General features: G+C 44.0%; 1 protein-coding gene across 1 annotated transcript in view; it reads left to right on the top strand.

Moving 5' to 3' along the window:
* The first annotated feature begins 5620 nt into the window (after positions 1-5620).
* The window catches only part of ERICH6 (glutamate rich 6), a 37180-nt gene continuing 27818 nt past the window's right edge, over positions 5621-14982 (top strand). The window contains exons 1-6 of the mRNA XM_069973892.1: positions 5621-5667; positions 11179-11247; positions 11356-11414; positions 11487-11612; positions 11787-11888; positions 14614-14774. Of these exons, the coding sequence (XP_069829993.1) occupies positions 11232-11247; positions 11356-11414; positions 11487-11612; positions 11787-11888; positions 14614-14774 (464 nt within the window). The 5' untranslated portion in view covers positions 5621-5667; positions 11179-11231. The remainder of the gene's footprint in view (positions 5668-11178; positions 11248-11355; positions 11415-11486; positions 11613-11786; positions 11889-14613; positions 14775-14982) is intronic.

Below are 14982 nucleotides of genomic sequence, written 5' to 3'. Positions count from 1 at the left end.
TTCCAGGCCAGAGTGTATACTATGGGGGACATCTATAAAGTACGTCGTTTTTTACGCCGGGCTTACAAATGTCCCCGCAGCTCCTGAGCTCAGAGGATTTATGTAGAAGCGCATTGCCTCTACTTAAATCCCAAACGCACGGAGCCCGTCCTTGCGAAAATTCTGGATCCTACACCAGCTCTGAGGTTTCAGTATAATTTTTCCTGCCAGAAAAATGATAAATGCGACCCATGCAGAGGCCGCGCCCCTTTCGCGTGCTGCCGCACCCCCCATAACGCCCCCTCTCCGCCCCGCGGGCAAAGGTGTCGCAGGTGTGGCAGATGCGGAAAAAATATTTGCAAAAATACCATTTTCAAATATTTTTATGCCAATCTGCCCCATCTGCGCCTAAAAAAGGCAATAACGCCTTTTCATACATGTCCCCCTATGTGTATACACTCCAGCCGGGATTCCCTCAGGTGCAGCACTACGTAAGTACCATAGAAATCACAGCCGTTGGTGCAAATCGGCATCGGTACTTACGTAGTGTGAGCCTAAGGGTGCGTTCACACGTACAGGATCTGCAGCAGATGTGATGGCGCAGGTTTGAAGTCGCAGATCCAAAGCAAATCAAATCTGCTGCAGATGCTACAGTACATGTGTGATTGCACCCTTAAACAATAAAAATTTACACTACTTGGGAAGCAACAATGGAAAAACTATAATGACTTGGGCATTACGGCCCATAATGAAAGCCGGAGGGGTTAGTTCCCATGCTGTCCCCCAAATTTACATGTTCAAAACTGAATAAATCGGCTAAAAAAATGCCCATACAGTAGATTTTTTATTGACTTGAGAGGCAATTTTTCTGTGGAAACACTGTACTAAACTATTGTATTTGTATTGATTCTAATACATTTATTATTCAGGAGCGCCACTTTTCCCAAGAGCAATAATGACAGTAAGAAGAGAGGAAGAATCCCTGCCTATGGAGTAAGAAAGACGTGCTGTTAACCAGAATATTCTGACATCCAACATTCATGTGTCCTTACAGCTTGGTGTGGCCCTAGGTCATGGTAATATGTGGCCCTGACGGAGTCATGGACAGGAGATTAGTATTGTATCATTTACTGCTCACTACATCCTATGCTTAGTCTTTAGTTATAATGAGCGAACTTGCCAAATGTCCAGGCTCAGCCGTAACCGAGTGCTTGGCATTTGGCCCCCAATGGCTAGAGAAGTGGCAACCCTAGGAAATCCTGGAAAAATGGATAGATACAGTCTATGCCTATGTTCCTACACAGTATTTTTGTTCAGTAATTTGGTCAGTATTTTGCAACCAAAACCAAGAGTGGATTGAAAACACAGAAAGGCTCTGTTCACACACTGGTAAAACTGGTTGGATGACCGCCATTTAAAGGTGTATTCCCCCCAAAATTATTTTTGCATTAATACGCTGCCCACCCGTAGCTTTCCATCTTTCCAATATAAAGTTATTACGGATTCTGCATAGTTTTGCTGTTATCCAGCTGCATTCACCCCTACGGATTGCAGAGAATCATCAGACCTCAGTCCAACCCGACACACTCCCTGCTCCTGGCCCCCACCCTCCGTGTCGGCATCACGTGTCCTCAGTCCCAGCACAGTGAGGTGACTGAGAACACTGATGCGGTGGCTGCTGTTACAGAGGGAGACAGTGATCAGCGCAGCTGTGACTGCATCCCTCTCTAACAGCAGCCACCCGGTCACCCCCAGCCCAGACCTCACCCCCTGTGTCCAGAGCCTCCCGTCACCGTCCAGCACTCACCCGCAGCCCCCCGCCCCACAACCAACCACCCCCCCATCACCCGTGGCATCCCTCACTCACCCGCGGCACGCCCCCCCGCCCGCGCCAAGCTCCGCTCCCCGCGATCGCCCGCTGCAAGCTCCCCCCCAGCAATCGCCCGCGGCAAGCCCCGCCCCCGCAATCGGCACTGCAAGCTCCGCCCCCGAGATCGCCCGCGACAAGCTCCGCCCCTCGCAATCGCCGCGTCACCGCCAACTCAGCTCTGCTACATCGGCATCCCCAACTCAGCTTTGCTACACCTTCTCCCCAACTCAGCTCTGCTAGGCCCTCACCGCCAACTCAGCTCTGCTGCACCGCCATCTCAGCTCTGCTACACTGTCACCGCCAACTCAGCTCTGCTACACCGTCACCGCCAACTCAGCTCTGCTACATCGGCATCCCCAACTCAGCTTTGCTACACCTCCCCAACTCAGCTCTGCTAGGCCCTCACCGCCAACTCAGCTCTGCTGCACCGCCATCTCAGCTCTGCTACACTGTCACCGCCAACTCAGCTCTGCTACACCGTCACCGCCAACTCAGCTCTGCTACACCGTTCCCCAACTCAGCTCTGCTACACTGTCACCGCCAACTCAGCTCTGCTACACCGTCACCGCTATCTCAGCTCTGCTACACCGTCACCGCCAACTCAGCTGCTCTGCTACACCGTCACCGCCATCTCAGCTCTGCTACACCTTCCCCTCAGCTCTGCTACACCTTCCTTCAACTCAGCTCTGCTACACCGTCCCCCCAACTCATCTCTGCTACACCGTCACCGCCAACTCAGCTCTGCTACACCGTCACCGCCATCTGAGCTCTGCTACACCTTCCCCTCAGCTCTGCTACACCGTCCCCCCAACTCAGCTCTGCTACACCGTCCCCCCAACTCAGCTCTGCTACACCTTCACCCCAACTCAGCTCTGCTACACCGTCATCGCCAACTCATCTCTGCTACACCGTCACTGCCAATTCAGCTCTGCTACACCGTCCCCGCCAACTCAGCTCTGCTACACCATCACTTCCAACTCAGCTTTGCTACACCGACACCGCCATCTCAGCTCTGCTACACTGTCATCATCTCCTTCATTGTCTTAGCTCTGCTACACTGTCCTCATCTTCTTCATTGTCTCAGCTCTGCTACATCGCCATCATCAGGCAGAAGCATTGCATGATGGGAAATGTAGTTTCCTATCTTGGATATAGATCGGCTTTTAGAAAAACTTGTAACTCAGGAACGGCAGCAGCTAGAAAGATGGGAGACCGCTCAAAATACTCAGGGGGACTTGGTGAGTAAGACCAGCTAGGTTTGGGAGCATTTAATTTTTTTAGCTCTTGGGGGGAGTACCCCTTTAATGGCAAATAACGGCAACTATAGCACGTTATTCCTGAATAACTAAAGCTTTGTCTGTCCAGGCATGATGGGAATTGTATTGCAAAAGCAGGAGGAAGACACCAGTGCTATAAGGGATTTTAAGGTGAACATGTAATAATGTTAACTGCAGTAGGCGTCATCAGGGCGGTCCCTGGTGGCTTTTGCCTGCCCAGCAGGCCATGATTAATAGATCTCACCCTATACCTAAACAGGGAGAGGTCTATCCATCAAGGCTGTTGGGGTGGGAAGATGTCTCTGGGACCACCCTGATGACCCTTAGTTCAGGTAACATGAAAGTGATGATGGGTTCCCTTTAAAGACAACAGTTCTCTTGCAAATATTGCCCAAAACTAAAGATGATAACCAAAATGTACACAATATTATATTAAATTGCTTTCATTTTTTTGAACTGAGTGCCAGTAATAGAGCAAAACATGTAGGGTAAATTTTTTGCCTTGCTCTCCTGCTGGTCAGATGTACAATTCTGTGAATGACCAGAAAGGATGTGCCAGTTATTACTGCATGCTGGCTTCTCAAATCCTGTGTGTTACAGAGAAATAAATCTGACTCATAAACAGAACTATTAGGATCAATCAAGGAAGCGTTCGCTACAGTGAATGTAGGAACACTTCCAGGAAACTCAAGGTTGACCTTATGAGAGGCATTGTATGTATGTGCAGAACATACTGCTTTACCTCTTGTTCAGGTTGAAGTACTAGACACTTCAACTAATTGATCATACAAGAACAAACAAGGAAAAATAATTCCATTAGTCCATAATTCTGTTAAGGTCCATTTACACAGAAAGATTATCTGCCAAAGATTTGAAGCCAAAGAAAGGAACAGACTATAAACAGAAATCAGTTCATAAAGGAAAGCCTGAGATTTCTCCTCTTTTCAAATCCATTCCTGGCTTTGGCTTCAAATCTTTGGCAGATAATCTGCCAGATAATCTTTCTGTGTAAATGGACCCTCATGGTGCATTTACACAGGCAAATTTATCTGACAGATTTCGGAAGCCAAAACCAGGAAAAGATTTGAAAAAAGGAGAAATCTCCGTCTTTCCTTTATGACCCGTTTCCTGTTTATGGTCTGTTCCTGGCTTTGGCTTCAACAATCTGTCAGATAAATCTGCCTGTGTAAACGCACCATTATGGTGTGTTTACACACACAGATTTATCTGACAGATTTTGGAAGCCAAAGCCAGGGATGGATTTGAAAACAGGAGAAATCTCAGTCTTTCCTTTATGACCTGTTCTCTGTTTATAGTCTGTTCCTGGCTTTGGCTTCCAAAATCTGTCAGATAAATCTGTCTGTGTAAACGCACCATTAGTCTTCTCAATTGCTATGTGTTCTTCTCCCATCTACTTCTCGTACCAGTGGTGGAAATGTGAACAAGAAGGAATTAAAACCAAAACATTACATTGCATGGAATGTCGCATCCCTTTTGCCAGCTTATATTCATTTTTTTTGTCTAGAAAAGGTCAGACAAAGGCAACAATTGATGACATACAGCATCAAAGCGGGCAGATTTCATTTTGTCTCAGGCAGTTAACCTTCAGGCTTGGGAATATACCTTCATGGGAGGATTCATGTTACTAAAGAGAAGCGCTTGGACACCTTAAAGCACTTTTCCTGCCATTTGTATTTTTTTTAACACAGCTCCATGTGGAGATTATTTTTTAAAGAAATCATATTTGCCATAATGTTCCCCCATTACTCTGTATCTGGCATTGTCTGGGTCCTCACATCAGTGACCTACTACAACCAGTAAATAGCTGCAGCGGTACGCACTTGTAGGCATCAAGAACAGTAGAAACTGTCAGGTTAGATGGGCAGGGGATTGGTGAGGTGAGTATCACGTCTTTTATTATTTTCCACCCATTTGAGCCATTTTGAAAAATATTTCAGAGGCTGAACAACCCCTTTAACAGACTTGTTCGCACTATACATACTGTTTAGGGATGGTCCGAACCTGCCGAGGTTCGGGTTCGTATGAACCCGAACGCTCGGCAGCAGATTTCCGCTGTCTGCCCACTCCGTGGAGCGGGCGGATACAGCGGGAGTAATGCCTGGAAAACTGGGATACAGCCTATGGCTATGGCTCTATCCCAGTTTTCCAGGCGGTCCTCCCGCTGGATCCGCCTGCTCCACGGAGCGGGCAGACAGCGGGAATCATTACCGAGGGTTCGGGTTCTTACGAACCCGAACCGAACTCGGTTCGGACCATCCCTAATACTGTTGTTATTTTTATGTCAAAATGTGGATAGAAAAAATATATTTCCATTACTTTCTTGTGTTTAGGATCCACTCCTGTTTTGGGCTTTCAGATACAGCTGCACAATATACAGTAGATCAAATACGCACTGAGGAAAAAGTTTTGTGTTAGATAATAGTTGACATTTGCTGATTTTTATCATACGCATATTTTTTTGCCCTAGTTTTAAAGCAAACCACAGAATCTTAAATCAAGAACACAGTCCTGGGTACAATGGTAAGCTCTAATACTGTTCAAATAACTTATCCCATGAGACCTTAGGCCAGGGATGGTGAACCCTCGGCCCTCCAGCTGTTGCAAAACTACAATTCCCTATAATTCTACAAATCCCTATAACAGAGCTTATTGTTATGAACAGAGTGGTGACTTGCTCCATGGACCTGCTGCAGGTAGCTGGGCGTTGTACTCAGCTGTCTCCGGCAGCTCTATAGACAATGAATAGAGCATTGGCACATGCACGACTCACCGCTCTATTCATAACAAAAACTCGGGGCTCCTTTCTGGAGATTGTGAAGGTCACATGTCTGTATATATACAGCAGAGATATATATTGAGGACCACAAGCCCATCAGCATTTAGGTGTGTGTGTTGAGGGGGGTTGTACATTTGCTATGCTATTCTAAAATAAAATAAGAAATACTGTATATTTAATGTTTTTGTCATTTTCTAAAATATCCTTTAAGCATATCACAATATTGAGCTTTCCGTCAATGTAACTGGGGAGGAAGTAACAGACTTCATAAAGCACTGTTGTACCTGAACTGTTTTTCAGATGGAAGTAAATGTTGATGGTAGCTTCCAGGCAGGAAATCTGCTCGATGTCATATAGTCTAAGCAAAAGTAATATCATCTGTGTTCTGACATGTTATTACAGTCCCTCTGATTTCAGTAGAGCTTCTCTCACACATAAGAATCTCGGTGGAAAAAGCAAGTTGCACAGCACTGCTATGAAGCAGACCCCTGTGTTCCAGTAATAGGTGAGGGGGTCCCAGGTTATGAGACCTTACTGATGCCATCCACTGACATATCTCAGTGACACAGTTGAAAGTCGATGTGCCCTTTAAAAAACAGCCATAGCTATAAAGGTTGCAGAGGAAGCAATAACACTGGGCCTCTGGTTCCTTGAGTTGCTTGAAGGCATACATAATAAGGGACCATTATAGTACAAGCAAATGTGAGAAATATTGTAATGTATCTTATCAGGAAAAGGCCTCTTTCTTTTATTCTTTTCTGCCCTCTCTCAAACTCACCATTTACTCTAAAAAGCAGCTCAAATCCATCTTATCATGACATGAGGGAGTATCATAGTGGTGAGAGGAGAGAATGTGAAGACAGAGACACTGAAAAGAGACTACAAGAGCTTAGTGTATTGGGCTATGTTCACACAACGTCAAAAATAGAGAAAAGGCAGCCACTTTTGCTATTAAAAAAGAACGTCTGTTATTGACGCGATTTAACTGACTGCTATGGCAATGCATTGAAGTCAATAGAAAACACGTCCAGTGCACACAATGTGTTGAGTAACGGACATTATTACCACGGACATCAAAATAATGATAATGACAATTATTTTTGGACGTCTTTTGCCAACAGCGGACGTTTTTATTCGTTTTTCACATACAGTTTTTCTTTTGTCACCATTCTTTCTCCGTTTTTACTATAAACGTGACTCTGTACCCACAGTCTACCCTCCCCAAACTGCTTGTACCTCCAAATAGCTGCTTTTAATCCAAGATCTGTCCTGGGGTCCGTTCAGTAGGTGATACAGTTATTGTCGTAAAAAACAACTTTTAAACTTGCAGCCCTGTGTCAAATTGGCGTGGCCTAGAGTGTCTATGCCCTAACCTTGCACCGCCTCTCCGTCCCTCCTCCCCACCCTCTTTACCATTAGGAATGCTCCTAGAACAATTTCTGCTATTCCTCACTTGTCTGGACACTGCACAGGTGCCTTAACAATCCAGCCCATGTGACGTGTTCTCACAGGTTATGAATAGTAGAAAACCTGCCTGGAGCATTCCTAATGATGAAGAGGGTGGAGAGGCGGGAAGGAGAGGTGGTGCAGGCCTAGGACACAGACACTCTAGGCCACGCCAATTTGATTAAAAGCAGCTATCTGAAGGTACAAACGGTTTGGGGAATCAGATTGTGGATACAGAGTTTCTTTAAACTCAATGGACTTTTCAATTTAGCCACACCCAAAGGGCAATTAGTAAACCCAAGCTAGAGTAATGTACCAACAGTCGTCATTGCACTAAGGGAAGGCTAGACAGCTAAATGGCGTCCATTATTTTAGACTCAAAATGTGAACATAGCCTTAGAGTGATATTGTCGCCCTCCTTACTCGACCTCCTTATGTGCGGTTCTCTGCACCATCCACATGCTTAGATGCTGCGCATATGATATATACCTGTATAAAACTTGTCTGTATCTTCAGTCTGCTCTAAAATCTCTTCAGTTCATTGGTAGATAGTGTCAGCAGGAAGACGGGGCCCAACTGCTGTGAAGCCCCGCCTAGGTGACACTGTCCACCGATGAAATGAAGGGAGAGTAGGGGGGATCATTTTACATGTCATCTGGTGCATAATTCACAGCTTAGACTGTTCAGTACTGCTCTATATAGTCCTCCATGTCCTCCTGTATATCCACTGTATATTTCCACAGTGTACTCCTGAGCTCAGTCTTTGAGCTGTGAAGTGTTGCTGATGGAAGAATTATGCTTTACATTGTACACTTTATTGCTAATTGTAACTGGAAAGATTAGAAAACACCAGGGACGCACATAGTGTGTTACTGCAAACTGGATATTCGACTAAAATGGTGGCTTTGGAGCCGCTTACTTGGGGTGCTCGTGCTACGATTCCGACACCGCCGATCGCATAATCAAATATTGAGCCTCTTGCAGCTAGTCCGGGGGTCGGGTGATCCTGGTGGAGAATCAAGGGAAGGTTATGCCAGCTGAGGGTACAACCGTGCTAGGAGATCCGGAACTTTGGTGGCGCTGACGGCATCAGATGGACATCACTCCTTCAATGATGGGAGTAGTAGTACTTGATGTAAAATCAAAGCTTTATTACAAGAATTACGCATTTCAAGGCACAGCCTCTTCATCAGATTCGCAAATCACCACCAAAGTCCCGCATCTCCTTGCACGGTTGTACCTCCAGCTGGCAAAACCTTTATTGCTAATTGTATAAGGTTTAAACTGCAGTCAACTAAAATTGCTTAGTTTTTTTTTTTTTCTCCCGAGAGATGGGATGATCAGAGGATTTATTCTCGGCACAAAAAAAAAAAAAAAAAAAAAAGCACAGCTTTACACTATTTATAGACCTAAAATAGGCTCCAAGAATAAGATGGAAAAATATTTTAGTAACAGTGATTTTAGATTGAGTATATATGAAACTACAATTTGAGCCCTGACTGGTTGTTATAGGCAGAAATTTCCATGAGTGTTTTTATAAGTCTGTGTATATAGGGTGTATGTATGTTATGATCAAGGACAACTTAGGACTAATTCACACGTCCACAGAATTACGTCCGTGTATGAACAGTGTCCTGCAGAGTGGACCTCAGAGCTCACAGCATCATGATTAATTATGATGTCTGAAGCTCTGAAACTCTTTGAAAGTACACGCTAGTACAAGGAGTCTTTTACAGTATATTTTGTTTAGTTTTCTGTCTGAGTATCATATCTGCAGTTTTGTGTTAGCAAAGACTTCAGAAGAGAAGGATTTAGGGGAGTGATATTTTGATAGCTTCAAAATGAGTCACTGGTGTTGCCAGGAGGTAGGGAAAGCTAAGCATATGTTGGGCTGTATAGCTACAGGTAGAGGGAGTAGGAAGAGGGAGATTGTGATCCTGTCCTAGTGAGATCACATCTTAAATACTGTGTCCAGTTCTACAAAAAGATATCAGGAAAGACAATCCTAATTTATAATAAAATTTTGACTAAAATCAGGTTTGTCAGTTTCAGTTCACTTAACACTGGCAGTGACTGTGGTAGAGTATTTTTCTTGCCTTTACTGTCACAAGTATAACTTATATATTCCGCATTTCCACTTTACTAGCGCACAGAACAGTTTGCATGTAAGGTGATATAAACACCTCTTAAGAGAAGGCATAGAAAATCCTGATTACTGAATGCAAATGACAGGGAAGCTGACTGATTTACATTATGCTGGCTTCGTTTTTATTTAACATGTCATTATAGTTAAATATAGGATTTACTTTGCATGATGTGAACTCAGGATATGGTTCAGATTGTGCTGCATTGCTAATGCTGGTAAATTGGTGACAGGGTGCAAATGTGCTGTTGCTTCCTATAAAGAAGATTTGGGAGCGTTGGCCAGTCCTGACCTGCTGTAAACTTAAAGGGGTAGTGCGGCGGTAAAGAATTATTCACAGAATAACACACATTACAAAGTTATACAACTTTGTAATGTATGTTATATCTGTGAATGGCCCCCTTCCCCGTGTCCGCCCCCCCCCCCACCCGTGTACCCGGAAGTGTGGTGCGCTATACTCCCCTGTCACGTGCCGACACCAGTCTCCGATCTTCAACGTGTGACGTCTTCTTCGGGCGGCCGACGAACAGCTACGACTGTCCCGAATGCCGGCCGCCCTCTGCAGCGTCATCCGATGCTCAGCCGCGATTGGCTGAGCATAACTGTGCTCAGCCAATCGAGGCTGAGCAGATGATGACGCGGCGGAGGGGGGACGGGCGGCAGCGACTCCGCCGTCTGTCCAAAGATTACTTTTGGCACAAGATGGCGGACGGCCCTCGACATGGATCAGGTAATGTATAATGCACCAACACTTCCGGGTACGCGGGTGGGGGTGGTGGGACACGGGGAACGGGGCGATTTACAGACATAACATACATTACAAAGTTGTATAACTTTGTAATGTGTGTTATTCTGTGAATAATTTCTGAGCGCCGCACTACCCCTTTAATGCTGGTTTCACTCATGGCAGGTTTTTGGAGTACTGCCACTGCAGTATGGATCAACCAGGAAAAAGAAGTACAAGTCCTCCCTTTATATTTTCCATCCTATTTGAATCCACTTCTGGCTTTGGCACAAAAACTGCAGTGGGACTATTCCAAAAAACTGCTGTGCATTTGGGTATGTGGACAAAGGGTGGATACACTGCGGATTTCCCGCACCAAGTGGTGCGGACTTTAGCCTGGATTATGTAAATGTTGTTAGAGAAAAAACAAGTTCTGATGCCCCAGTGCTCCCCTCCTATCTTAATTCTTGCAGCCATGATGTGTTATACATGCTAGTGTTACTGATGTGACTGGATGCAGCAGCCCCGCACTTTGAGGCTATGTTCAGACAATGTAAGAGACCGGCTGTCAGATAAGATCATCCCCAATCATCCCGGATGATCTCTAGCGCCGCTGGGTTCTGATGCGGCCGCTCGCTCCACAGTGTGCAGTGACAGGGTTTTCAGCGGCCGCTATTTAATGAATAGCGGTCGCAGAAAACTGACATGTCGGTTTCCTACATTGCGCTAGGGATCCTGGCCGGAGTGTATATCCTGTGATTAGTACGGAACTTACATTGTGTGAACATGGCCGGAAGCACATCATTGCTGCAGGAAAAAAAAAACACTGGGTCAGGACCGAACACTTCGATTATGTTTGTGTCTTTATTTTATAACTTTTCCTGCAGCTAGTGTAATTTCTGCAATGACCAGACAACCTGCTAAACATGGCTTCCATTTTAGAGGCAGACTCTCTTCAAACAATAATCCAATGTACTGGAAGTCCTCATCCTGTGATGGAGCAAGAGGAAGGTAAGGGAGACAATAGAAGAAGTGATTGCATACCATTACATGCAAGAGAATAGATGAAGTAATTGATAGCATTAACCACAACTTATTATTACCTTTTATTGCTTACAGACTTATACTCTTCATTATCAGATGACCTGAGTGAACTAAGTGTTCTGTGTGATATGGAGGTAATGGGATTTCTTCTTCCATTTCTGCTCATGACGTGATTAAATCAGGTAATAAAACGTGTTTTCCTGTAGTTCTCTCATGATTATAGGACGTTTTTTGAGAAACATCTTAGGACTCTGCCACTTGTCGGCCCTCCTGCTATCCTGGCATATAAAAGAGAATCCTCAGAAAACCACCGACTACTGGCAATGATGAAGGTTGGCAATTAGTTAATATAATAAGGTCATAAGCATAATAGAGTTGTAATGCAACCCTCACTGGTATCAAATAATAATAGAGACTTCTATTAGAATATTTTAGCAACCTCTTAGTAGCTATTCCCAGTGCATGTGAGATGTCACACTTATTCTTGTTCTTCTCTTCTGTTGTAGATCCTAAGAGAGCAATCTGGAAAAGAACTTTGTGAATTCTGTGGAAAACCACTGAAGCCGTTTCCTCTAGAATACACCATAGATACAGCATTTTCTAATGAGGTAAATCTCTACATTAGGCCCCTGGGTTTTGTTTCAGGAATAGGGCAGAGTTTTGCAGCTTAAACATTTGCATAAATAGGTCCTGAAAATCTACTTGCTGAGGCATCTTGTAGCAGAGGGATGGGAATGGATGCAGTTTACCTGTAATGTGCCTGATTTCAGATAGCAAACTCACGCAATAACAGAAAACTGCCGCTGACTTGCTCCATACCAGTCTCATTGTAGCGGACTTGAGCCGTCTTTGTATTATTTCATCTGAATGGCTGCCGTGTAAGAATACATTTCCCCTGCAACAGCAGCCGTTTGCCGGGGGCATTGAAAGTGGGAGTTATGGTATTTAGCTAATTGATCTGACAACCATGTTTTAAAAAGGGTTTTCTCAGATGAGATACCTCTTTACGGAGCATCTGCCATTGGTTATTATTGTTTTTAGGGCTTGTTTAACCCCTTCCCCTGGCATATATTGTGGGACTTAATGCCTTAGTCATTTGTTTCAATTTTCCATGATCACCTCCCAAGCAGTATAATCTTTCTATTTTTTAATCTACTTTTCTATTTTTTAATTTCTGGGGGTGGTGGGGGGTGGATTAAAATAATATAGTAATCATAGTTTTTTTTATGTTTTTTTTTTACTGCATTCACTGCGTGGGATAAATATTAATAATAATACAATGTTATTGTTCCGGTCATTGCGGATGCGGTGATACCTAATAATTATATTTTTATTTATTTATTTATGTTTTATTTAGAAAAAGAGAAGGGAAAGGGACTTATTTTTTTACCTTTTTCCATGTCCCATGGGGTGAACTTTTCGGCTATGTTCACACAAAGGGAGAGATTTATCAAACTGGTGTAAAGTAGAATTTTCTTAGTTGCCCCTAGCAACCAATCAGATTCCACCTTTCATTTTTTTAAAGAGACTGCAAGGAATGAAAAGTGAAATCTGATTGGTTGCTAAAGGGCAATTGAGCCAGTTCTACTTTACACCAGTTTGATAAATCTCCTCCAAAGTCTTCTTTAGGCAAAATAACAGCTAAAACAGCTGTTTGATAATGACGGCCGTGGAGTGCACGACCAAGTAGAGGCATCCACTCCCCCCATCTGGAACACTGAAAAAAAGACAAATTTGGTCAGTTCTCCTAGAACACCATTCACACTAGGCAGGAGCACGTTGCTATGGCTGAAATTGCAAACACACAAAAACAGAAAAGTGCATTAGCTCACCACAATGGCAAGATACAGACCCACTACAGACATGAAAATAGTTAAAAGCAGCCCCCCCCCCCAACTGCTAAAAAAAATTCCCACAAAAATAATGAGGCTCTTGGTTTCCATTTGCAAACAGTGTTAACCACCCCACCACAATAAAGTGTCCTTACTGACAGCAGTCACTGTAAAATAACGGCTGTTATTTTGCATGGAAAGACATTGTGTGAACATAGCCTTACAGTGATCCTTAGATCACTACTGTAATACACTGCTCTAGTCATGTAGTGCAGTGTATTAAAGCCTCTATTGAGCCTGTCAGCAGTATACGGACAGGCAACCCGGCCGTGTTTGGAGCATACATGTCTGGCCCGTGTCTGGTGTACTCAGGCATCTATAGCAGCCCTGGGAGCATTTACAAGGCCTCCCTGGCTGCTGTGGAGACCCATCGGCATCGGCATCCCTCTGCTACAAGATCTGCCTGTGGAGACCCATCGGCATCGGAGACAATGTCATCTGGATGCCAGTAAGTATACAGCGCTGTATACTCTTTCCATGTAGCGGTCACAATGTGGCATGCAAAGAGTTAATCAGTTTCTTCATTCATGATAGATACAACAGAGGCCCGTCTGTTATACTGACAACCGAGCTCCCATGATCCCTGCGCGGGGGGCATACAATTCCTTATTCTAGGTCCAACATAAAAAGGTGGGGGCCTAGAAAAGAACCCTTAATGACCACAGTAAAAAGACATATTGGTGGTCATTAAGAGGTTAAAGCGACTCTGTACCCACAATCTGACCCCCTCAAACCGCTTGTATCTTCAGATAGCTGCTTTTAATCCAAGATCTGTCCTGGGGTCCGTTCGGCAGGAGATGCAATTATTGTCCTAAAAAAACTACTTTTTTTTTTTTTTTACAGCTATCCCACTGTACAAGTGGTTTGGGGGGGTCAGATTGTGGGTACAGAGTCGCTTTAAGGCTACTAAAGTCCACAGTCTCCTTACTCTGCCCTGAGAGATAATGTTGGGGGAATACGTTTGATGGAGCAATACAACAATCTCACTTGTCTTCATATCCAGTGCATAATTACTCCAAATATTTTTCTTATTTACTTGTGTTAGAAAGTTATACAGATTGCTAAAACACTGAAAGTCATCCAGTACTTATCAGCTGCTGTATGTCCTGCAAGAAGTGGTGTATTCTTTCCAGTCTGATATGGTGCTCTCTGCTGCCACCTCTGTCAGTGACTGTCCATAATAGGAGAGGTTTTCTATGGGATCTGCTGCTCTGGGCAGTTCCTGACATGGACAGAGGTGGCAACAGAGAACACCATATCAGACTGGAGAGAATACACCATGTCCTGCAGGACATACAGCATCTGATAAGTACTGGAAAACTTAATATTTTTAAATAGAAGTATTTTACAAGTCTGTATAACTTTCTGACACCAGTTAATTAGAATTTTTTTTCTCTCTGGATTACCCTTTTAATGTAAAACTAACATAAGATCCTTTCAGATTTTTTGCTGTAGGCAGTTCAGAGACATGTTCCAGTATCTGTTCAAAGAAGAGAAGCGACTTTCTCACAAAGATGAAATTGAATTAATCTCGGTCGCCCCCCATGGACCTTATGGAAATGAAGTTGAGAGACAAAAAGCAAAGGAAAAAACTGCACAGAGGTAACACCCTGTGCTCTCCCCATTTCCCACCTGTTACTTTGGGATTCTCCTGAAGCTTGGTAGACTGATGATGAAGCATTGTGTATATGGAAATACATGTCATGACAAAAAACTCACTTTTAGTGTCATATCTAAATACAATGAGCTGGAACATTTCTTAGTGACATTGTTTTTGTAAAATATTCTTGCTTTTCGAAATATATTTCAT

This window comes from Dendropsophus ebraccatus, chromosome 6 (genome assembly GCF_027789765.1).
Source record: "Dendropsophus ebraccatus isolate aDenEbr1 chromosome 6, aDenEbr1.pat, whole genome shotgun sequence".
NCBI lineage: Eukaryota > Metazoa > Chordata > Amphibia > Anura > Hylidae > Dendropsophus > Dendropsophus ebraccatus.
The sequence above is the reverse complement of the archived record's forward strand: the minus strand, read 5'-3'. Positions and strand labels throughout refer to the sequence as shown.